The 26,035-nt window shown below is 38.3% G+C and overlaps 1 protein-coding gene across 1 annotated transcript; it reads left to right on the top strand.

The window, feature by feature from the left end:
- The first annotated feature begins 8,134 nt into the window (after nucleotides 1–8,134).
- sv2ba (synaptic vesicle glycoprotein 2Ba) lies at nucleotides 8,135–25,702 on the top strand. Its single transcript, XM_059354384.1, has 12 exons — nucleotides 8,135–8,612; nucleotides 13,978–14,158; nucleotides 16,887–17,038; nucleotides 17,632–17,765; nucleotides 19,827–19,916; nucleotides 21,168–21,281; nucleotides 21,369–21,457; nucleotides 21,733–21,897; nucleotides 22,012–22,145; nucleotides 22,415–22,615; nucleotides 23,561–23,720; nucleotides 25,342–25,702. The coding sequence occupies exons 1-12, from the start codon at nucleotides 8,135–8,137 to the stop codon at nucleotides 25,523–25,525; spliced, it is 2,082 nt and encodes a 693-aa protein (XP_059210367.1). The 3' UTR covers nucleotides 25,526–25,702.
- Nucleotides 25,703–26,035: the final 333 nt, after the last annotated feature.

Here is a 26,035-nt window from a genome sequence, read left to right as displayed (position 1 = left end):
TCGCCATTGCAGGGATTGTGTGTGCCGGGCCCCTCCTCTTGAGGCAGGCCTAGCAGCCACCATCAACTGTAATCCCAGTGTGTTGACCAGAGGACGAAGCCGTGCATATGAAGGGCAGAGACATCAGCCAGGATAGCATGTTAGCAGCCAAACGCTAACTTCCCCTCTCAGCAGAACTCACCAAGATTTGATTTCACACTTTCAATCAATAACATTAACAGGATTGATGATCTGACTGCTGGGCATAGATACTGGATTATTCAGTTCCAAACATGATGGATCTATGATGAACTGCGGTGTGTGATTGGTGGATGGTGCGTCTGGATGGAGGGGTAAAGGCAGTCAAGGGTGGGGCTGGGAGGAGGAGACTAGTGAGGACAGAGAGTGTGGGGGCTAAATTTAGCCAATGGCTCTGCTGGGGTGGAGCTAATCCTCTTTGCACTCGAATTATCTGGCCTTCGGATTAGAGAGCTTTGCCTCTATGCAAGACATCTACTCTCTATAATGATGTCCCATAGCAGGCCATACCATGTCCCCTGGCGGGGGTGGATGAGTTGCCGGACTGAAGGGCTGCAATGAATGAAGCCCTTGTTTAATAGGACAAAATCATTCACTATGTGTTATATAGTGTGCTGGTTTGAGCATCATTTTATAGCATCATCTGCATATAGTGACAATTATACAACATGGTGTTATGCAGTGAGAACAACCAATGGTAACAGATTGCACATGACACAATTAGCATGTAATATTGTTTCTGGACAACTGCCACACTACACAATCTTCCACACAGACTTGTGTTTGGGAGACTTTAACATGCATTAATGGAGAGTTACAGAAGTATAAAGGAAACAGCTGCAAACATGCATGACAGAAGAAAGTAAAAGTAGTTGGATCAAATGATAAGTACTGCTGCATACTGACTTATATAATAATTTATATTCATGTCTTACTGCCTCACATTAGGAGCAGGAAGGCCCTGCAAAGTGAGGGTTTCCATCCTGGGGATCGAGAATCGAATCTGAAAATGATTTGTATAATACAGGTGAAAAGCGTTATTTGGTTGAACTGGTCATACTCAGTAGACACATGCAACCAGTGCAGAGCGGTCCCAAATAGTCAATTGCTCATTTAAAAAGGTGTAATTAAATCAGTACTGGCCACATGCTCAAAAAACAAGGGGCAGTATTGCACCTTGTGCATGTAATGCATGATTTACTAAATGCAGCAATGACACTTGTCAAGATTTTACAGTTAGACACATCACAAACCTTGCAATCAATTTACTGCAAAATGTATAAGACCAACACCCTGAATGGATATTCTGTTTTTAAGAGACAATTGCAGTGGATGGGAGTCTTATATCCAACCTGGGTGATTACTTGTTCACCGGAGAGAACAACAGCCCAACAGGGAGGAGTCACAGGTGGATGCGATGTGCAGTCAGCTACATGGCTAAGTCCACTATGTTTTTATACAACCTGAGTTCCAATATCATCATAATGCAGCTAGTTGACGAGAGAGCGGGCATCAAACACTATATTATCCTCAAATAAGTACTTTGACGGTAAAACAACCCAAAGTATATTATAAATGCAATTGTTCATTAAGTTGGAATGACATTTTTTTTTTACCTCTTCCAATGAAATGATTGTGACAATGTGATTTTTTCTTGACAGATAAAGTGAATATATTTTATTTTACTTTATTAATCAATATCTTCCAAGCATATCACAATGAAAATGAAACCACAATGAACAGAGGATTATGTCTCAAAACGTTATGGGCAACCATGAATTATGTATTATGTAATTTTATTTGATGACCTAGGAAAGAGACTAAACAATCAACTGCCTTTCTTTAGAATTGCATACTGCACGTTTAAGGAAATAGTGCATTTTTCACATTTAAGTGACAAAACAATTTATCAATTAACACATAACATAGCCACATAATCTTCAGGAGCATGTGCCAAGTGATAAATGATTTAATGTGTTTACTTACGTTTTATGAAAGTATGTAAATGTGTTTAGTTCCATGTGATGTCCACCACGCAGACACTCTGGAGGTTCAGTGTCTTGAAGCACATTTGAATGCATCAAGCCTTTCATTTTCACATTACATGAGGACAGTTTAAACACTCCCAGTAAAAACAAACTCCATAAAGATGTTTTGGCTGCAGACTGCAGACAGAAAGTGGTGAAGGCCTCTTGAGGCTTGAGTAGTACATCCATATATTAAAAGCTTTTTATGTAATATAATATACTATCATTTGTGAAGAGCCTGGCATCCATCCGACATATAATCCAACTGTATAACTGCTGTTCTCTGTGGCAGCCCTCTCTGCTCTGCTCCCTGTATATATTTTCTATATGTAAACCACAGGAATGATGTGTGGTGCAGGAGAGTTATGATTATCCATCTCAGACACATCCATTATCACCTCTGCACTCATCCACACCCAACAAAATGAACCACCGGGCCGTCCTTCCTGCTTCAAGGGAAAAAGAATATTTCAGCCATATTTTGCTGATATGCTTATCCAGACTGACTTGGGATGGATGAGTCGCTGGAGAGAGACGATGTCTCACTCAAGGACACTTTGACAGGACATGCAGCTCTTGAAGGGATGTGTCCTTCTATTTACGGGACAGAAAGGCCCATCCTTTGCTGGTGTGACTACTGTATAGACAGCCATTGGTGTAGTGTTTGAATCTAAAATGTGCATACTCCTCAGGCCTCTTGACGATGATTGCACATCACTGAAGGACCAGATTCAAGTTTCAATGAACACAGATTTCCTCTGGGTCCAGGGCTGCTGTTCTGGCAGCTGACGATGACCTTTGACCTCTTTGTAGAGGAGCATTTGTAGAGATCAAGAGTATCACTAAAAATACTGCCACGGTTTGCAGTCACTATCAGTAGAGCCTGTTGCTCTTTACACTTCAGGGACTGAACCATCGTGTCCCAGAGGTGGGGGGGTTAGTTCCGGGGAGTTTCCTGTGGGGATGAGCCCTGGTGAGGGAGGGGTGGTGGTGGGGGATCGTGAGGTTGTATCCTAATCCCTCAGCCTTGGCTGCAGCACGGCCTTAGGATAAACTGTGTAAATGTAGGCTTTGGACATCTGAAAATGCTACTTGGACATTAGCAATTCTTTATTTATGTTTGTTTTGTTCAGAAGTTATTTTCACATTCAGGGAATGCCAACTCTGGTAAGGAAACAATTTTCTTTTTTTTTTAAACTGTTTGCTTCGTTGCGCTATTTAATTTGTAGTTTTGACAATTTAGTGAGGATGTGTGACATGATTTAGGCTGAAAAGATATCTATGGTGCCATTTATTTTTCAAATTGAATCTGTTGCAACATCAAAACAAAAGTACTGTTCTTTCTCAGCCATCAATATAACCATGTATTTTACAAAATCTATACATCTAAGTTGAGAGATTCCAGTCTGAATAAATGATCATTTTGTCAACCTTAAGTCACCCTACTACTCTTAAAAAAAGACACTAAATGCTAGATGTTTTGCTACATATTGTATCAATTGTCAATTCTTCAGTTTTTGCTTAAAGCTGATGTAGAGATGTGTTGTAAATTGGATACTCTCATACCAGTTTAAATGTCTTCCATTGCATGTAGGAGGGAGGGCTCATTTGCAGAAACAGATAACTCCATTTTATTTAGTTTCCTAAAAAAATAATTCTGGCAAGCCAGGAAATATAAATCCAACTGGTGCTGGGTTGTTTTGATAAAATATAACTCTGTTTTTATATTTTAATAAATCATGTTTTTCATAGTGTGCACTCAGAGGAATATCAATTAACTGGTTGTGCTTTTATGAAAATGGCTTTTATCTGTTTTTCCAAATAAAAGCCTTCTACTGTTTCTGCTGACAGGATCTATTCAACAGTACTTTTTTGGTAGCAAACGTATAAATACCAAGTTACATATTTGATAAGGTCCACAATGGCATATATTGCTCTTTAACTGACCCAATGACAATATTTGAGTGAGAAACTTGTTGCTAATAATAAATGTAATTGACAGGTTAGTTGACAGGTACTGTAGTACCTAGAAAACACAGAAGATTGTCCTTTGACCTCTTGAGATCACGGAGGAGCTGAAATTATTATCACCTCACTGCTTTGAGATATTCCAACAACAGATACAATGCATGTACTAAATAGATAGATACTCTTTTCTTTGTGTTTTGTAGTGTAAAATCAATGTGTTTTTGTAATACCTCTGGCCTTTATTGAATGACCCTCCCCTACTTCTGTTCAAGGACAAATAGAAATCAGGTTATGCAGTTATTCTGATGACAACATATATATTCTGGTAATTTTCAAGTCAGCTGCCAGGTTCAGTTCAAATACCTGTACTGTAGTTGCAGTGAGGCGTCTATTTTATCAACTTTCTTGGTTTAGTTCCAAGTTTATTATGCATAAAAATGCAATGAAAGCAGATTGAGAGAGAAAACACAACTTGTACAAACTGTGCAGGTGTAATGGAGAACCCTCGGGGGCTGATTAAAACATCTCATGCAAAGAAAGAAAGAAAGAAAGAAAGAAAAAGGATTACGATGACAAAATGCATCATGCATTTAAGAAATGATGCACCTCAGTTTAAAGAATTAATGATTGTGGCAGATAATTAAATAAAACTTCAGCAAAAAGATGTAATTTTATTAATTCAATCAGTTTCTTTACTTCATTCAAGTCCCTGGATGTGCAAATTTGGATGAAGAAAGTGAAATAAATAAACACTTTCTCAGCTATAGCTACTGATCTGAAAGCAAAGCGAGGCTCAGAGCTGCTCTGTGACCAGCAGTGATAGATTGTGGTTATACCAAGTGTATTCCAGGTAACTGGATGAATGGAAATGAGGCTAAAGCTGGCCCCAGAGCAGCTCAACTGGTGTGTGTTTATACAGCTATTCGTCCAAAGTGTGGTACTGTAGCATTAATATTTTACCTCACTATGGTTGTGTTACTCTCTGTAGAACAAGCTACAAAAGCTGATGAAGCAAAGACGACAGAGTTTGGCTCAGTCAAACTAATAAATGATCCAAACGGTAAAAGGTCACTCGTGAAATTGAGATAGCTTTTTTGTAAATTACATGGTGACCTATCTGATTCCTGTTAAAACTCAGACTCACATTGATTTTCATGATTCAAAGGAGCTCTTTGACTTTTCAGCACCAGGGACACTCTCAGAGGAAGGTAGATCATGACCTATTCAAACTCTGCAGAGGCATAAATGTTGATTTGACATCTGACTTAGTGTGTGTGTGTGTGTGTGTGTGTGTGTTGGGGGTAAGGGTGGTCAAGTTGATGCATTCATGAACACAAACACAGATCAATAAGTTAGAAGAGAAGGAAGCGGGAGGGAGACAGAGGGGGAAAGAGTGAGTGCAGGCAGCCTAACTGTTATGTAAGCGCCAGCTGTGTGAGTAAAGGCGCTGCAGCAGGATGATGAAAGCAGCACTGCTTCCCTCAACCAGACTGAGCATCCAGCCTCTCACTTTCTCTCCTGAGCTGGTCATGTTTTATTCAGGTTACTGCAGGAAACAACAAATGAAGGGGAAAAAAAACAAACACAGCATGACATGCTCAGATGATCGTGATCATATCATGGTACTGTGATTCCTTGCAACAAAACTGATCAATGCATTTTACACTGACTCTGGGATTTCAAAACTACACATTTGAAAGCAGAAAATACATTTTAGTGCGTCAATCCAGACATAATCCACCGTCAGCCACCTCTATGACTTCCGTGATGAAACAATAATGTGAGGCAACAAGGGCAAAATGAAAAAATCTGCAGTCTTAATCTGGATTAAATTACAGTGTTCGTCATCCTGGCTGCAAACCAGGACAGACCAACCCAAACCAACCATCCACTTGTCAGATGAAAAGACTACAACTGTTTCTGAATCAAGCAAGTAATATCCATATAACAAGCAATACAAAAAATGGCACAAAATACTACTAATTATTTAAAAATATATACATATATATTTATTTATATATATATATATATATATATATATATATTATGGACATATGGAATATTTTAACTTTATTATGTAACATGAGTCGGGCAAAATGTTAATATTGACAAAGGTCTTTCAGAGAAATTATATTGTGATACTACACTAAGGACTGAACCAGTCATTTGTGCTTTCATCAAATAGTTCAAATTTATATTGCAAAGAGCCTTGTGCTACACGGTTCAAAGCATTACAAATGGATTGGATTTTTTTTTTAACCATAATAATTAATTTGTTTCAAAACATGTGATTAAGCGCTAAAAGCTAAAAGTTAAAAGCATTAATGAGAAACAAACTCTTGCTGTTTGGAGCCACACACAAAAAAAACCTTTTACGAATATAGATGTTAAATGCAACACACTGTGGCAAATAGTCTTAGATCCTTAATTAATCTCTAACATTTTTAAAAACAGTTAAAGTACGAGAACCTTGAAATAGTTGTGATCAGTAATGTGTCAGAAGTAAGAGAACATGTCATGTTCTTTAAGTGATAAACATAACTTTTAAAAAGAGAAATAACTCTCTTAGATATAAATGTAATCTTTTTTAATTATAATACATTTGGGGGCGTTGCTGCCGCAACCTTGGCTGCTTGGTACTTCGCCAACTTGGTCTGGTTTGACCGCTAGCTTATGTAGGCTAATATTAGCTAATATTAGCAAACTTTTCGATACTAGTCTCAGCTAGTTGACTTTATGGCTCTTCTCTTGTACTACTTGTACGACTGCTACTATGCTTTAGCATATACTATAATTAGCATTTTTAGTTTTTCCATCATTCTGTAATTTCCACAGTAGAATTTAGCAGCTAGATTAAATGGTGCTAGTGTCAGGACTGCAGGTGTAGTTGCAGGAGAAGTAAAAAATTAAAATCTCTGAGAAGAGTTGGACTAGACTGAGCACATGGAGGTTTAATAAAGGTTATTATAATTAAATTATAATTAAACTGTCTGAGTCATTTCTCATTGATTATGAGCTGTATTTGGCCTTCAGCTATGCAGCTTGGTTGTCATCACAAAACAAATTTCCACAATATGTCATCTTTTGTTATCTGTAAATTACAGACGATCCATCCTCAGGTTGCTTGGTCTGTAAGAATATGTGCCTGACTTCACTGCACAAGTCATTTAATCATGTCAGTAAAGCATATAACATCCAGCAATATTCCTAAAACGTAATGTAATTTGTGTTATTGTCGTCCCGTTGGTGCCTCTGGCCTCTGGTCACTGTAAGAATCAAGACAAATCTGAATGTGTCATCCTTGCAGCAGCGCTGTGTGATGGATCAAAATGGCGTCACTGAATCTGAGCGGGGAGACAATGAGATTATCTGGTTGTGTGGAAGGACACGCAGCCTACAACTGGGAATCCTGAACCGCTCTCTCCTGCCTAATGACACTTTTAATTTCTGACTAGAAAAATAACCTAAATATATTTAGAATTCAGAGTATGTTACAAGTTTATTAATTAATATCATAACATTTATAGGATTTACAGAATAGGGATCTAAAGCAAAGAATGAAAAAAAAGCAAAACAATTAAAACTGTGAGAGTTCAGTTAAAAACAAATAAATGTCTTGCCCTTCTCCAATTACAAGCTACATTGTAGGCAAATCACATACTTCTATATTTTCATCATCATTTTGTCAAAGAGAGTCAAAGGTCATGTTGTACTCTTAAAGTTTCCATAATATTAATGTTGTGCAGTCCTTTGAGACTGTAATTGTGACTTGACTTGGCAGGTCACAAGCCGTCCCAAAGGGGCCTGTTGCATAGCAATATATCTGCTCTACAAGTGCATTCTTCTTTGCTGTTCTGCTGAAGGATCAGTTTTGATGTGCCATGTGCTTTATTCTTTCAGGTTCAGCATGCAGCACTGTGCAAATCACGAGAGGCAATAGTCTTTCACCGTAGCCGCTGAGGCCTTCAGTTTGAGACCAAGACTCCTCAGAAGATCGCAGAGTTCCTGCAGCAACTGAGAGCAACTCACTTCTCCTTGGGAGGATTATGCCATTATAGCTGACGACTTGAGCTCCCTCAAAGTGCGACGGCTACCAGGAAAAGTTTCACCCAGCAGGAACCATGGATGACCCCTATCACAACAATGTGAGCCAACAGGTGACAGAAGGTGGAGAGTACACCTACACCCAAGATGGAGGAGGTCAAGATGGCTACCCTTACCAGACGGACTACCCTCCGCAGGACGAGGATGCTCGTAGTGATGCCACCGAGGGTGCAGACGATGACGAGCAGATGTATGAGGGGGAGTACCAAGGCATCCCCCACCCAGACGAGATCAAGGAGGCACGGCGGGCAGCTCGAATGGAGGCCAGGAGGAAAGCCCGTCAGGCTGCCCAGCAGGAAGAAGAGGAGGAATGTCTGCCAGAGCAGTACGAGACCATCATGGAGGACTGCGGCCATGGACGCTTCCAGTGGACGCTGTTCCTCGTGCTGGGCCTAGCGCTAATGGCAGACGGAGTGGACGGCTTCGTGGTGGGCTTCGTTCTGCCCAGTGCTGAGAAGGACATGTGCATAACCAACTCTGACAAAGGACTGCTTGGTAAGTGACAGCAAATGGAGGGAAAATGTGGAAAAACTGAGGTTTCTGCTCAGTTATTGTGGTGAAAACAAATACAAACATGGCTTTAGTTTGTCATTATCTTAAACCTACATTATTTGTAATGGCCAGCATGGGGCAACTGAGTGATTGTTTGCAAAAGAAGTGTGATTATATAGAAATCATTGAGAACATTTTGCTACATCTACTTGATTCATTACCTCAGTAAACACATCCCTAATGAGCTAATGTTCTCAATTGCTAGTTTCAAGTCTTCTTCGAGACAGGATGATGTTCATTTCTGTTCAGATGTTCTTAAATTGTTCTCCCATTTAGAGTAAAATAGATTGATAAAGCAGGCTTGACTACCTTGTCATGGACAGGTTAGATCCATCCTCTCATTCAAATATGGCTAGTTCTGTCTAAAAAAAAAAGAAGCTGTGATTACAAAAATGCCAAATGCAATGCTTCAAAATGGTAATCCACTAACAGATGACGTCAAAGTTAAAATAATGAATCATTTTTTGTACAATGAATGTCTGTGCACAGTTTCACAACAATCTGTCTAAAGTTGCTGACATATTGCAGTCTGGACCAAAGTGGTGAATCGACAGACTGACATTGCCGTCCCTTGAGCCATGCAGCTATTATAGCTAAAAAACTGATTTAGCAAACACATTTCTCCAAAACAATTAAACAGCCTTTTGGTGACTTACAAGAATAACTCATTATAATGATGTGTTGAAGAGATCCAATCTTTACCCAGAGAGGAGGAACTCATCAGTGAAATGATCTGCTGTCGTGCTTGGCTGAAACAAAATCCTGCATATGTTTGGCTCTTGATGGCACATGGATGCAGACCACTGCGTCAGACAGCCGCTGGGGCTAAATTATGTGGAAAAAAAAAGCTTGGCTCTTTTTAGGCAAATGCAAAAATTTTGAACATAACCAACATTGTGTGTCCTAGTAGAGAAAGCGATTGAGTGAGCCTTGGCATTGGTACTGCAAGCGTCTGGAAGTTGACTTGAGGGAAACCACAGCACATGTTAATTGTTTAATTATGTTAAATACCAGATGTAGAAATAACTGCCTGCTGAATATAGTTTGAATGTTGAAAATACTGTGTATTAAGGACGGTGTGTCCTTTATTTCAGTTGCCTGCCATCTTGACTTGAAATACTGTACAACAGTAAACACACCAAAAAATGATTCTAAAATTTGTATGCAGTGTAGACCTAACTTACTGGGAAATGTACCTTGAAAGCGCCTGTTTCTCACTTTCTGTGCAGACAACCAAACTGCAAATTAAAGCCCCTCACCTTATTTCCCAAGCCTCGTGTGAAACCAGGCGATGTGGCAGATTGCACATCGCTCATTTCATCTTAACAACAGGCTCCTGGGATGAGGCATTGCAAGAGATTGATGAGGAACCCGATGGTGATTGTATTCAGTGTGTGTTCCCAGGCTAATATGGAGCATGTTGCAGCAGTCAGAGAGCCTGGCGGCCTGCAGCGCCCGGTGCAGAGCTGTCAGATACGCTTCAGGCCTCTGACAGGCTGTGGTAGCAGGAGGAAGGCCTGGCGAAAATGAAATCACAGCGTCTGTTTGTGCGAAGCGTGAGGGGAGCACTGATCATTGGCTGAGAATATGAAGTAGATCTGCAGAATGATCCTTTCTGATTCATGCTCATGCTCCATTCACTAGAGCAGAAATGTATTTAATCTTAACCCTAGTCTTGGATAGCAGATAGACTCCCAAACCTTTTGTTAAAAATAGGAGGATAGTTTGTGCACTTAGCCAGAATGGTGGCTTTATTGTTTAATCTATAGCGTGAAAACACAGGAGACTAATAGTGGGAGACACAATGCTGGAAACAAAGAAGACAAAGGTGGCAGGTATTTTAATCCCAGGCTTGCAATTTAAACACTTATCTGAAGGAAATTCTAGCTAATGCATTTCTGGAATAAAACCGAAATTGCAATTAAAAGGTCATGCATAAATTTCTAGCTGGTTATATAATGCTTCCTATTAAAGGGATAATCTAAAATAGTGCTTAGCAGTAATTGACACTACATGTCAATCAAACAAGATGTCCACATTAATGATGTCTTCTTCCTTTTGATTGAAGCTTTGTAGAGATTTTCTTTGTCCGGTAAGCAATGAAGGCTTCACTGCTCATGCAAATTATCCAGCTCTTCTTCAATTTGCTCCAAGGAAAATGTAGTCATTGTTGCATGACTTCTGTGCTCCATTTTCATTTTACATAATATACAATTGCAAAGCTGTAACTTTGCTAACTTTCCTATAATAACATGTTATATAAAAGAAGTTACCATTTTTGCTATGATGTAGTCGTTTTTTCTAAGTTGGAGTCCTTGTATTAAGATATTTTGGTAAAATTAGTTGCAACGGTGCCATATTATAAAATATATAGATATCTTGTGTTGTTATTGTTAAAAGTAATTTAAACTCTTTTGAAACAGACTTTTGATTAGGTTTCAGATGTCATTAGGTTAGTTGCTTGAGTCTCAAATCTAAACAAAGTCAAGAGTCAAACCAACCAGCTTTAATTTAGCGATGGGTAAAATGTTCAAAATGTCCAAAATGTCCAAAATGTTGCAGGCAAACAATTGTAAATAAAAGTTACAATTGTTTGCCTGCAACATTTTGGACATTATACCCATTTATTGACTGGAATCATTACTGAATACTGTTTTAGCCAATCTGAGAAAACTGAACCCACATCACAGGAAAATGCAGCAGATTATTACATAAAGGCTTTTCACTGTTATCATGCCAGTTTGGTATCATGCATGGTGTGCATTGTGCAATATTCATAAAACTCACATGGTACGTTAGGGTTAGCATTTCTTTAGACAGTACAGTCTGGTAGCTCTATTGTATGTTTGGAGAAGGTATGCTCTGTGGTATTTTTTCACTGTGTCTTTATGTGCTAAATGCACAGGGCTTTCACTTTTAATACTGCAACCAAATGTAAAAATGTTCTTCCCCCACCAGGGATTCAGTGTCTTCACTGTGTTCAAGGACTCTTTAACAGGTACATGGAGGCTTGTTGCTGCAGGGGTAGATCCTGGGCCTCCAGTCTGAAGGACAGGCTGTCTAATCACAAGGCCACCCTGTCAACTTGTCCGTGTAACGTACCTAAGGCCTACACATTGCCTTAAGCAACAACTTGGCCAAGATATTAGGTGACATGCTCGCCTTGACTCTTTGTTTGCCGGGTGCCCTTAGCAGTCTCTTGTTGAATGAGTTTGGCAGGTGCATCTTGATGTGTGGAGCGCCGGAACATTTGGATAGTCTAGTAATCCACAGCGAAGGTGCACACTATGGCTCCACGTGCTGTTAAGCTGCTTAGTCCCACTGTAATTAGGGCTGTGTGTAGTAAAACATGGAGCAGGCAGGAGGTTATGGGTCTGAAGGTTTCAACAACAAGAGGTGAAGAGGATGGCTGAGGTTGTAGTCCTGACACAGACGGCGGGGGAGAGTGTATTACTCGCCCCAGACACTAAGGAGGAAGTACATAATCAGTTTTATCTTCTTGTTACAGTAATGGGCAGCACAGTTGGTCGCTGTTAAGAGCTTTTGCTTTATAACACAAAGAAATGGCAGAGAAGAACTCCTGTCTAGCGCATGCTGGGAAAAGCTCCAGGTCACTGTGACTCAGAGTGGAAATCTGCTGATCAAATGTGAGCAAAATAAAATTTTGCATCAATTCAGCATGCAACCAAAGAACAGCAAAATGTCACAAGACTTATCAAGGCAGATGTATCAACGGTGAATATTGTTGCGATGCATTCTTAGATGCCTCAATATCATTATGACCCTTCATACTCTTCATATTTCTGGGAATGCTATTATCAGTTTGGGTGTTTTTTTTAGGTTCTTCATTGTGAATATTCGGAACATTTGATTTAAGGACGCGTCCTGCTGAATTTCAGTGGAAAGTGTGATGATTTCTCTATGCCTGTGTTCATATGAGGGTAAAGGGAGCCCCCTTGTGGACATTAGCGCATCATTCTTTGAGTAATCATTCTTTGCATATATATATGTGTGCAAATACAAAATGCAACAACTGCACTGGGAGGCATGGATACTGTGTAAAAAAGTGTAGAAATCATTGGAAATTACAAACCATAATTTGGTGCTTAATTTAAGGATGTAAAGAATAAATATAAACTAAGACATATATATATATATATATATTGTTTTTTTTAAAGGATTTGCAATTGAAAAACTATGTAATAGAAAACGTTGAGCCCTGAGATAGCTCTGAGTTTCAGTTCAGATAGAGGTTATTCTTAAATTGATTTTTTTAAAGAGACACAGTAGGTGCTGTAATATACTGACCTTAGCTCAGAGTATTTGAGAGCTGTTAAAAATATCTATAAGAAATTAAATACAGATCTTGGTGCGGTTGATGCAAATAAAACATGAACAGATAAGGATTTTTTTCAAACTCATGCATCAAATATTCAAAACCATTCAATACAATATAATACAAGTATTTGAAATGTACACTCAATTCAGTGTAAATTAAGGAAAAGAATATACTGTTGTAGATACAAATTGTAAAAGCTTGCTCCAGCTCCTCAGATAGATGTCTAACAAGTCGTTTTGTCTATAGAAAAACCTATATTACAAAACTGTAAATATAAGGAAGCATATATGCTAAAAAATGGAAAACTTGGAAAAAAAGATAAACAATTCAACAATTTAACACATTGTCTCGTGGGTGAGGATGCAATATTAGCTGCTTTCACAACCGTAGGTGACTCTTTGGTATTTCCCCTAATTCAAACAGAGTTAAATCATGAAATTTGATTTGTTAAAGAAATGATGATTATGTAACATGTTGGGTTTTTTTTTTTGTCGTCCGTCTGTTTTTGCCGTTGGGCTTTGTAATGGTGTATCGTTGTTTTCATTTTTGTTGTTGTGGTTATCCTTTATATTATTCTTTGTATGTTATTTGTGTGTACATTGTCTAATTTGTAAATATGTTTCTGAGTCTTTGTTGTCTAGAATTGTGTTTTAGTGTTTTGTTTCCATATTGTGGCTCCTAATAAGTAGTCCACTGTTCTTTTCTTTGTTTCTTCGCTAATAAAAAAAAAAAAATAATAATAATAATAATAATAATAATAATAATAATAATAATAATAATTATGTAACATGTTGAATATTGCTCTACTGTATTCCAACTGTATTGTATTTACAAACATTGCTGTATAGAGTCTACACTGTGTGTTTCAATGAAATTAAGTTTTATTGGGTGTATGAGATGAAACTTGACCTTGAAGTGTAAAAGTCAATTGCCTTCAAATAAGGTTTGTGTTTGTGTGTGTATTTGCAGGTCTGCTGGTGTACGTGGCCATGATGGTGGGGGCGTTGGTGTGGGGGGGTCTGTGTGATAAGATGGGGAGGAGGAAGTGTCTGATCTACGTCTTGACTATCGACCTGGTCTTCTCCTTCCTGTCTTGCTTCGCCCAAAGCTACGGATTCTTCCTCTTCTTCAGGTTTTGCTCCGGCTTTGGGTGAGACACATTTTCATTTGCATTTACAATTTCAGGGTTCACTTAAAAAAAAGCAGCAGGTCTCATAAACATCATGATCCATACAACAAAACTGCCTGACCAGTTCTGCACAATTGCTGCTACCACACCTCGCGAACCCAATCGACCTATTCAAAGCTTTTGGTAACTACTTCTGTAGTCCTTTAACTCTCTTGTAGTCCAATACTTGCTATACAATATTTGCTTACTGTAATGAAAATAAATGTACTTATTTGAAGCAAGATATTTTAACAAACCTAACCAAGTAGTTTTGTTGCCTAAACCTATCCACAATGCAACCATTTTTAAAATCTTCGCCATGTGTTTAAAACATAATCCAGGAAAAAATGTCCGTCTGTCTTGAAACGTAATTGAGAATGCAGTTTTCTTGTATGGGAAGCAGGGTTGAAAGAAAGACAACACACCATGAATGACATTTCCATAATGAATCCTTTTAGTGGAAACAAGTGCCTGTAAGATTTTCGGCGGAAATCACATTGCTATATTTGTATCTGACGATATTTGTTCCCAAATAACAAACCTGACATTTAAGTAAGATGAGTAATAAGAAGCACTTCCGTGAAAACAAACCGCGGACCTTCAGGGATAACTTGAGGTAGAGAGAAGACGTAATTCAGCAACACCAGTCGACACAATCTTTTATTTCTTTTCCTCGCTAATATAACACCTTTACATTGTACGCTTCACAGTAGGAGATTTCTGTTTATTTACTTCATCCGAGCATTTCTTTATGATCCCAATTAAAACAAGTGAACAACGCTCTTTTCTTGTTTTTAATTTGACTTTTATTGCTGACTTCCTGCTGTCGTCAGCACCTCGGGGTGAAGCTTTTGCAGCACACAGATTGATTTTGCATCTTTCAAAGACACATTTCTTTTGATAATGATTGCAGCCTGAGTGTACCCACAGCCCGCAATATTGATGTTTGAGCTTTTTGCTAAGCCAAAAAATACAAGGTCACCAAAATAAAACGTTCAGCTGTTGCTGATTCACTGTGATAATGAGCCCCATGTTAGTCATTACTGAGCCTGTTTTGCTGTCTTCACAAAACACAAGGAGCAGGCAGACTCTGGAGAAACCTTCTTAAATGCCAGTGATTGTCTTGATGTCAAACTTAGTGTAGGGGTGTTGCTACCAGTTTTTCTCTCCGTCATGTTGCGTGACTTTTCTACTGTAGGACATTTCTTTCACAGATTTTTAAAGTTTGTTTGAACTAATTTTGCATAGGGAAATGTCAGTAGTTTTTATTCAATATAATTTTTATCTAGGAAGTGTCCGTGTCATGTCTCATCCATGTGATAATAAATGCAAAAGAAAAAAAAAAAGATGCCAAAGATGTGAGGGTGCCTGAGCCCCTGACCAACAGCTGTGATGAAACTTCTCTATCAGCTGGCTCCAGACAGAAAACATTCAATCTCCTCATATGAACTCAATTTCCTCACTATTTTTTACCAGACTTTCTGGTCTGGTCAGTTCTGTTTTCACCCTGAAAACTGAGAGCCCAAACAACCACCAAACCCAATCTACAAAGTATTCAGTTACCAACAGTAACTAGTCATTACCTCCAAAAAAAAAAAAACAGATTAAAAAAAATATATATATTGAAAACTGACTTTCTAGAATCTGGGTCTTAACTCACAGGTTTGATTGTCATTTCACAGGTGGATGAATTGATGGATGGTGTGATAATAAAGTTGTGTGTGTACATTCTGAGAAAGCAGACAGCATTTGCAACATAACATGTTTTAAAAAATTTCTCTTAAGTTATAAACCTTTATGCTTGGTCATTTATCTATTTTTAATGGCCAGTTTCCTTAAATTATTGCAAGATGCTGCCAACAGTTTACATAGGAATAATTTCTTCAGTAGAAAGTAATTCCAATGAAAAGTGTTTACAGCTGCACACAGGGACATTTAGTCTGCAGACAAATTGCTGTTGAGTTTCTTTAAATGTAATGTTTAATGGTTTGAGCACTAAAAAAATGTAATTCCTTATCTCCAATGTGTGTGAGTGGAGGCACAGACAGATGTCTTAAAATCTGAACAAAAAAACCCCTTAAGAATGCGGGCCTACCAGGAGTCCCTCATCCTCTGGCCTTCACCTGCAAAATGTCCCTTAAACAGACACGTACCACTAAGGAAGTGACACAAAATGACCTAAAATAAACATAAAATGACTACAATGACACAACTCACTAACAAAGAGATGAAAAAAGGTGCAAAGAGACACTTTGAAAAGAGGCAGAACAACCACAGAGACACACAAAATGACTAGAAATAGATGCAAAACGACTACAAAATGGTGCAAAACAACTACAGACACTTAAGAGACCAAACATAAACATAGACATACACTATTACTCCACGAGGGGACATTTTGGTGTTTTTCAGCAGCATAAGATAAATAATAGATTAAAAAAAACATTAAAAAAATAAAATAGATTAATGATAATAAATTATGAAAAATAAAACAAAGAAAAACACTATAGATGTATACAACAAATAAATACATAATAAGAATAAAAACCTCTAAACCTTTACAAAATCACCATCAAGAGACTCAAAACCACAGAGAGATGCATTTGACAAGAACATCTAAAAACTTAAGAGAATGATAGACGAAATGAGTGTGTTAGGTGAGTAATGGAAGACATTTATTTTCTGAGATTTCTTATGATTCCTCCTCCAGAATTGGCGGATCCATCCCGATAGTGTACACCTACTTCACTGAGTTCCTGCAGATGGATAAACGTGGAGAACATCTGAGCTGGCTCTGCATGTTCTGGATGCTGGGAGGCCTGTACGCCTCCTTCACCGCCTGGGGAATCATCCCTCACTATGGTAACACACACACACACACACACACACACACACACACACACACACACACACGCACACACTGATTCATATAACCAGACGTACACATGTAGTCGACACACAAACATTCAGACATGCTGCACATCATCTCAGAAACCAGAGATACTGTTTTAATTCACTGGAGGAGGATTTAGTTGTTTGACATGTGGGATTTTTTTCCCAGTCTGCATGAACAACAGAATGCGACTGAATTAATAGTTGTGCTTGCCAATGTGCCTCATCTTGAGAATTTCCTAGAGCAATTTAATATGAATAATTTACATTTAAATAAGTTAAAAGTCTGCAAGCTACCAGAACTCTTCAATCCATGCAATGTTTCAAATAAAAACTTGCTCACGAAAAAGTAGATCTTTTGTTTTAGTTGGGAAGCGTTTTTCTGCAATACTAATATTTAATTGGATTTTTTTTACTTTTTTTATGAGTTGTGATTTAAATATTTATTTGGATGTACAAAGTAAGTTTTGCATAATGAAAGAAGTGTTTTGTTACAGGGTAGTGATTTGGACTTTTAAAGGTTCTTGAAATATAATCATGCTTTTTACTGGTTTGTTTTGCAGGCTGGGGCTTCGCCATCGGTACGGAGTTCCAGATCCACAGTTGGAGACTATTTATTCTGGTGTGTCTCTTCCCTGCGCTGGCTGCACTCGTTGGCGTTGTGTTCATGCCTGAGAGCCCTCGTTTCCTCCTGGAGGTCAGATCCAATGTTAAAATGTGTGTTTTTGTATCTGTACTGCTTATACAGGATAGATTGAGACAACAAAACAATGAGTTGTACGCTCTCTATTCTGTTATTCATTATGTCAGTGTAGCCTACACACTGCAAAAAAGCCAACTTGTATTTTTTTGGCCTAAAACAGTGATTTAAGTTGGTAAAACTTGGAAATATAAATTACTGACATTTAGGACAATAATGTAAATTAGCACAACAAAGGAAGCCAGTTGTCTGCTCAAAAACAAGTTGGTGAGTTGTTACTTATATCTTTAAGTTGGGGTTCACAACAAGGGACAATAGTTCTGCTAACTCTTATTTCTTTGTTGTGAAATGCAGGAAAGCGGTGAAATTCGGTCATTAGCAAAACTAACTAGCTGATGCTAGCGGCTAACTGATGCTAGCGGCGCTGCTTGTTACAGCTACAAGAGTAGCCATTAGCGTATCAATGCTAACTCAAAATTGTGGTCGCAACATAAACTGACATTTCATAGCAGCGTTACAATCGTGCTAATTCAGCACATTGCAGAAGTAAGGATTAAAAGTTATTACAATGTAAAATTATAAGTCAGTACAACTTACAGTTGAGTTGACAAAAATCTGAATTCAGAGTTGAGCATAATTAAAATATTTAGTTTAATTGGCCAACTTAAAATGTTATCGAAGTTTGTTGCCTTGAAATTTTGAGTTTACCCAACTTTTCCTTTTTTGCTGTGCAGTATAAAACAACAAGCTGTGATTGGTTAAAAAATGTTGAATCATCATGAGCCACCTCAGCAGCATCCCACTGCTGTGCAAAGTTAACGTAAGGCTGCTAAGGCGCCACCAGAACACCACCCACCCCTGTTTCTCATCCAGGACATTGTCAGACCTTTAACCACATGTGGTATTGTATTTGTATGTTACAGCAAAGCTGCTCTAATATGCTCATATCACACAGCCCCAAATTATCACACATTTCCCCATCTGATAAGAGGCAGACCTCATGGGAACATTGTTACTCAACTGCATCTGGCTGCAGTGTATGTGGGGAATAAATGTGACGTGATAAACCCTGAGAGGTTTACAGAACGCTTTAGAAACTGGCTGTGGAGAAGACTGGTTTCCAACCTGGTGATCCCAACTCTCACTAAGGGGGTCACCAAAGCTTCACAGAGGTCACAGAGCCTTGTTGGTTTTAAGACATCTTTAAAAAAAAAAAAAAAATCCAGTTGGCTATATCTCAGCATTTAACTCATTTCTGTATAGGAAATTAAATGAAATAGTTATTTTTAAAGTTTGTATTATTATTTAACCCTTTATCAGGCGAAGAACCGTATTTGGTAACTTCAGCGGATATCCAAAATAAAAATATTTCGAGAAAAAAGTTGCAAATTTACTAGATTAAAGTGGCAGATCTACAAGAAAAAAAGTTGCCGATTTAAGAGATTTAAAGTGGCAAATCTGCGTGGAAAAAAGTCACAGATTTACGAGAGAGAAGTGGGAAAAAAAGCAACTTTTTTTCTCGCAAATTCACCGCTTTAAATCTCATAAACCTGCATCTTTTTTTGTGCAGATTTGCCACTTTAAATCTCTTAAATCTGCGACTTTTTTCCTTGTAGATTTGCCACTTTAAACCAGTAAATTTGCAGCTTTTTTCTCGACCCTATTTTGATATCCACTGAAGTTACCAAATATAGTTCTTCGCCTGATAAAGGGTTAAGAGATAAACATAACTTAAAAAAAAAATCTTACAAGAGCAGGGTGAAAACCTGAATACAAGCAATATTCACAAAGCCTCGCCTCTGTGCTAAATAGACTCATTAACACTGAATATGTCCAAGAATTTATGATTGTTGAAAAAAAGAATGATAATAATACAGAGAACTGCAGTAAAAGTTCCTTAAACATAAGTGGAAAAGTCCTCTCTGATACAATATTCACAGCCCACAATCTGCTCAAAATTAATCCAGATTTTTTTGATTTCTGATAGAAAAGGGGCCCTTCAGAACTAAGGTAGCGTAGATATTCATGGATAAGTCTAACTGTGCGTGTTTCTTTCAGAGTGCCCGGCATGATGAGGCCTGGATGGTCCTGCGACGAGTTCACGACACCAACTGGAAGGCCAAGGGGGAGCCAGAGAGAGTCTTCACTGTAAGCTTTCATTTACAGTAACACTGCTCACTCACCAACAGTTTTTTAATTTAGCTCCTCATTAACAAAATAAATATGCATCATATCCTCAGCTGTCACAAATAACATCAATTACTGCAATGCTCCATTGAAACACAAGACAGCATGCATAATAGGCTTTTTCCACAGCTGTCATTTTGACACGTCGCACGCACAGCACAGGTGTAATTAATACCATTAACAATAGATGCAGAGCATTTGGGTTCAGGGTCCCGCTACTATTGTCATCATTAATGCCATTAGTTACACCAGGGATTCCCAAAGTGTGGTGCGTGCACCCCTGGGGGTGCGCGAGCTGCCACTAGGGGGTGCGCGAGATGAAAAATGTAATGGTGGTCTGATAATTACACAATTTAATTTTTTTCCCCCACAAATAAACATTTCCTTTGTAAAATCAAAAACTATAATAACTATAATAAATTAATTAATAAATAAATGTAGGCTATTCAAAATGCACTTCATCTTAAAATGAAGCGTAGAAGAAGTTATCTTCTTCCATTTTTCCAACCTGCGTTATGATGACGGGTTGTTTAGCTCCATGCTCATTTAAACTTGCTGCATTTTTTGTTCAACGCGGTTCAAAATATGATAACATTTTCCCCAAATTATCTGCTTTCTGCCTCTGATCCTGAGCCTGTCATCATCCTCTTTGCTCTTAAAAGTAGAAGCTTGCACATAACTTTGTTGCATTATATTGAAACTGTGTGATTATTTAATTATATGTGTGTTCTGGTCATTTGAGCATGATTAAATATGCCGCCTTTAATATTGCGATAAAAAAGCTTATTGCATTTTGTTTTTTTTGAAGGTGTGGGGGATTTGGGGTGTGTCAACACTGTTGGGACATAGAAGGGGGTGCGCGGCTAAAAAAGTTTGGGAACCGCTGAGTTACACTATTTTTTTTCTGAGTGTGACAAAAGCCATCATGTCTATGGTGAAAAAAATATTTAGTAAATGCATCTGATGGGTGACAAATAAATAAAAAATGTCAATAAATGAGTGGAGAAATATAACCAATACAGATGCTTCCATACAGCTGTACTGCATCATATACAAATAAGTTATTAACCTCGACTCAGAGGCTGCAATGGGCTCAGTTTCAATGCTACTAATATAGGGATCCATTCGTACCAATAATGTGATGATATTGTTGGGAAGGGGGTGAAATAATGCTCCAACGTTATATATCCAAACTCCTTTTTCTGTGTGAAGGCCACCAACATTAAGACACCACAAACTCAAGAGGACGAGTTCATTGAGATCCAGAGTGACACTGGAACTGCCTTCCAGCGATGGACCGTCAGGCACATGACCATGCTGCAACAGGTCTGCACAACAGGTCTTAGATCCAATCCTGTTTGCTAACCCTACATGTCTATCTCTCCATTAATGATCTGCCTTTTCCTCTTTCAGGTGATGGCTAACATCATGTCGCTATCAGCCCCAGAGCTCAGACTGCAAGGTCTCTTCTTGGTTATTGTCTGGTTCTGTTTGGCCTTCAGGTAATTTACTTTGTATGCCCATGTTGAGATTTGAGCCAAACACACATCCTACTAGAATCTACTAAAAGCCCTGCTGGTAGATTTGCATTCAAATCATGCATTTTTAGAATATTTTGAAAGTGGATATTCATAAACTTCTCAGAGGCAGAGCTATGTGAAGAGAGAAAGAATGCCACTGGTAATATTAAAAACTCTCACTTCCTGTGATATTATCTAGTTCTGCAGGTCATTGTATTACTATGCACTCAGGTTTTGTATGTTTTCATGTGTACCAGCTACCACGGGCTGGGAGTGTGGTTTCCTGATATGATCAAATACATGCAGTACGAGGAGTACGAGTCCAAGGTCAAAGTGTTCCACCGGGAACGGGTCGAACATTTCCACTTTAACTTCTCTCTGGTCAACCAGATCCACCGCGAGGGAGAGTACATCCATGACAAGTACGTTTTCTCAACTCAAATATGTATACAGCATATTCATATTTTAATGTGACTATTTGGGTCATGCTCTTAAAAGTCACAACTGCCTAATGAGATTAATTTCCTTTCATTTAGGTTTGCAAACATTGAGATCAAGTCTGTGAAGTTTGAAGATTCTCTGTTTGAAAATTGTTACTTTGAGGATGTCAAGTCAACCAACGCCTTCTTTGAGAACTGCACTATCAAAAACACCGTATTCTATAATACAGGTAAAATTATTAACGAAGGGTTGCAATAAGATGTTTGTAGCATTTTCACACTGCTGGCTCCTTAAAGTCTTGGGCTCAATAAACTCTACCAATTAGTGGTTTAACATATTAAAACATTAATACTGGCCTAAAACTGTCATCTTAGTCAAAGCTTTAAATACTTTGCAGTATGTTTTTCCTCCAGCACTAATAGAGGAAAACTGTTTACAGCTTATTCTAAAATGTAAACCAAAAACTGTTTTCCTTTAACAACCCTCTGTTCTCTCCAGACCTCTGGCAGGAAAAGTTCAAAGACTGTCGAATGGAGAACACCACTTTCCTCCACCCAAAAAAAGGCTGCCATCTGAACTTCCAGGAGGAGAATGACATCGTCATCTACATGGTCAGCTTCCTGGGCAGTTTGGCTGTGCTGCCAGGCAACATCATCTCAGCATTGTTCATGGACAAGATAGGACGAATCAGAATTATAGGTGAGATCACAAGGGAAATACAGTATAAATAAACAAACTACCTGTAGATCTGAGGTCTGCCCAAGCGGTCAGTTCCTTTAAATCAGGACTAAAAACACTCTTACACACTTAACTGCTCTACTCTACTGCCCTTACTTTTTAACTTCACAATGTTTGATTTGTGCTTTTTATTATTTTATCTCGTTTCTTATCCTGCTGTATCTTATTTTATCAACATGGTCTCACAGAAATCCGTGAAATACCCACGGATTTCGCTTAACTCAAAATCCGTGGAATAGCCACAGAATCGCTCAAATTTCCGTGAAACTGTCACGAATTTCGCTACAATGCAAGTTAATGACAGTCATATTTTTCTGGCGAGATCTTCACCACAAAGTGATTATGTACATTCACTGAGTGAATATTTAGAAAATAAAACATATATTTCTCGCTAGAAATGTGATCAAAATCCATTTTCATGCAGAAACAAAGTCAAAATATTAATTTTTTCACTAAAAATGAGAGAACTGTCCGCCATGTTTTTTGTTCTGACCGCCGGAACCTTGAAAGTCACGTGACTTGGAACAAACCAATAGGAAAACTTATTAACTGTCTTTAACTTGCATTGTAGCGAAATCCGTGTCAGTTTCACGGAAATTTGAGCGATTCCGTGGCTATTCCACGGATTTTGAGTTAAGCGAAATCCGTGGCTATTTCACGGATTTCTGAGACCAGGTTCTATTTTATCTTATTTATATTTTTATTTCTATTCCCCTGTTTTAATTGACTGTTTTTACTGTTTTCAATTGTGTCTTGCTGTTTTAATGTGTATGTAAAGCACTTTGAGTTACCTTGTGTTGAATTGTGCTATACAAATAAACTTGCCTTGCCTTGCCTTGCCTTAATACAATAACCCTGGACACGTCATTTTAAGTATTGTTTTTGTCTTTATCTATCTCTCTGTAGGTGGTTCTATGTTGGCGTCGTCTGCCTGCACTTTCTTGTTGCTGCTAAGTTTCAGTCAAGGAGCTGTAATATGTTGGCAGTGTCTCTTCTACGGTGCCAGCGTGGCGGCCTGGAACGGACTCCAGGTCATTTCTGTGGAACTCTACCCCTCCTCTAAAAGGTACAGTCCAATTACCACTGGTTGATATGCACAGTGTGATCTCTGCCCCTTCAAAAGAGCATAACATAAACACATTAACAGCAATTTCCTGGTCATGTCTTGGTAAGTGTCACTTAAAGCAACAGTGGGCTAGTCAAGGATTTAATTTCTCCATGTGTTGAAATGGTGTGGATGCGTCTGTGTTAAGAGAGACAAATAGTATCAAAGAATTTGGTGGGTGGAGTCATTTTACCTTTCAAAACCAAAAACACAAGAAAAATGTGTAAGAAATTGATTAAATAGTGTGTTATATGATTTACTGTCCAACATTAACATTAACATGCACAGCTAACTAGCTTACTGCATACAGTGTATTTAAAAATCATGTGAGGGAGCCAAAATGTCACGGGCAGCTTTCTCAAATCCAATCTGACCCTAACACTAAAATGTGGATGCTATAGTCATGAAAAGAGCATTCTAGTTAAATTGGATAAAATAAAAACTTTTCCGTTGATTTGACTAATACAAAATGTAACGCCTTTTATAGAAGAGGCTCTTGACAGTGAGGATGACAGTGTAAGACATGATTATTATGAGACATGATATAGACTGTAAAAATAATGATGAAACTAACTATCAAAATAAGTCCTCAGACAGAGTGCCCAGAGTACGCTTTGCCACTCGGAGAGTGCGCTACAGCAACTCAAGTAATACTAATTTACCAAGATGGTCCTCATCCTAATAACTGCTCGTCATTTAAAAGTAAAAGTTATTGTTTCAGTTAATGAACAATAACATATATAACCTGTGTGGTTGTCCAAGTATGTCTCTCAGGTGGAGACCAGTGTCAACCAAAACACATAGTTAGACTCAGTTAGCTAACTAGCTATATTATGAGCCTGCTCATTTTGTATGAAATCGAACACTCATTGGGTTAGAAATTAGAAATCTGTTTCTGTTATCAATGAAAATAGGGGGCTGTGGCTCAGGAGGTGCAATGTCAGGCTCCTCCTATCTGCATGTCTGAAGTTTCCTTGCATCAAGAAGTTCATTTCTGCATCCCAGCTAAGGATTTAAAAGAAAATCGTATTCAGCTGGACAAAGACAAAGTTATCTGATAAGATAACTCCAGCCAGCACACTTTGAACTAACACTGGAACAATATTTGTTTTTGTATTTTATTTTTTTTGCCAGATAGCAATTCAGTCACACACAAAAAAAAATGAAACATGTTTATTTGAATGAATGCTTTATTTCGGTTACAAAAAAAAACAAAAAACAAAGACAACAAAATAAAATCATGTTTTTACAAAAGAGTCCATCAGACAGCAACCGAAAAAGGAATAGGCTGAAGCCCCAAGGCTTATTTTTGCCTCTCCTGTACCATCTACATGCATATACATTACATTATATACATTACATTAACTGAGTAATTCACATTGTTACAAAACACATGATACCTTAAACTGAAAAATCTAATTCAATCAAATTTCATTGTAACCCTTGATAATTTTAGATTTTAGAGTCTTCTTGAAAACTAACATAGAATTACACATCTTTATTTCATCATTTAGTCCAGTCCATTCCATGTTCAATCCATCAGTCAGTCATGTTATCTTTCTCTGTCTCTGTGACTCTGCAGAGGGACAGCGTTCGGTATCCTGAATGGGATCTGTAAGTTTGCCGCCATCCTTGCAAGCTTCATCTTTGCAGCCTTCATCGGCGTCACAAAGATCATCCCCATCTTTCTGGCCTTCGCCGCCCTCGTCTGCGGAGGTCTGGTAGCTCTGAAGCTGCCTGAAACCCGGGAGAAAATCCTCTCTTGAAAAGCCAAACTCCTGCAGCCTCCAGGCCTCAACCACTGTACAGCTATGGGTAGAGCTTTTTGGGAGCGAATCAGCTTAAACTGAAATGGAAAGACAAGGAAGAAAGGCCATGCTGTGCTGGCTGTGTGATTAAAAATGTTAAAAACCTGTCTGGTTGCCTACATGACCCTGTGGTTGCTTTATATTCCCTCTTTGAGCTCCCCAGGCTGCATTTCTGTCACATCATATTAAACTAGTGTTTGTCATTTCCTTTTTATCATTTCTCATACTGCTCGTCCTCTTCTCACACACATACACACACAGTGTAAAAATTTGTTTTGTTTGAGGTTTGTGTAAAATAAAGATGACTATAAGATGAAAATATGTCTGTACTTGAAAGGTGATATAGTTCATGTTACCATGTTGTCCTTTGATTTCATTCCCTGCTGGAAAAAAAGGAAAGAGAGAGGACTCATAACTTGAATTGGATTTGAATCCTGTTGTATGCATGTTGCAGCTCAGCGCCAATAT

Source organism: Centropristis striata, chromosome 2 (genome assembly GCF_030273125.1).
Source record: "Centropristis striata isolate RG_2023a ecotype Rhode Island chromosome 2, C.striata_1.0, whole genome shotgun sequence".
Classification (NCBI taxonomy): domain Eukaryota; kingdom Metazoa; phylum Chordata; class Actinopteri; order Perciformes; family Serranidae; genus Centropristis; species Centropristis striata.
Note: the sequence above shows the minus strand (reverse complement) of the source record. Positions and strands in the feature narration are given on the sequence as shown.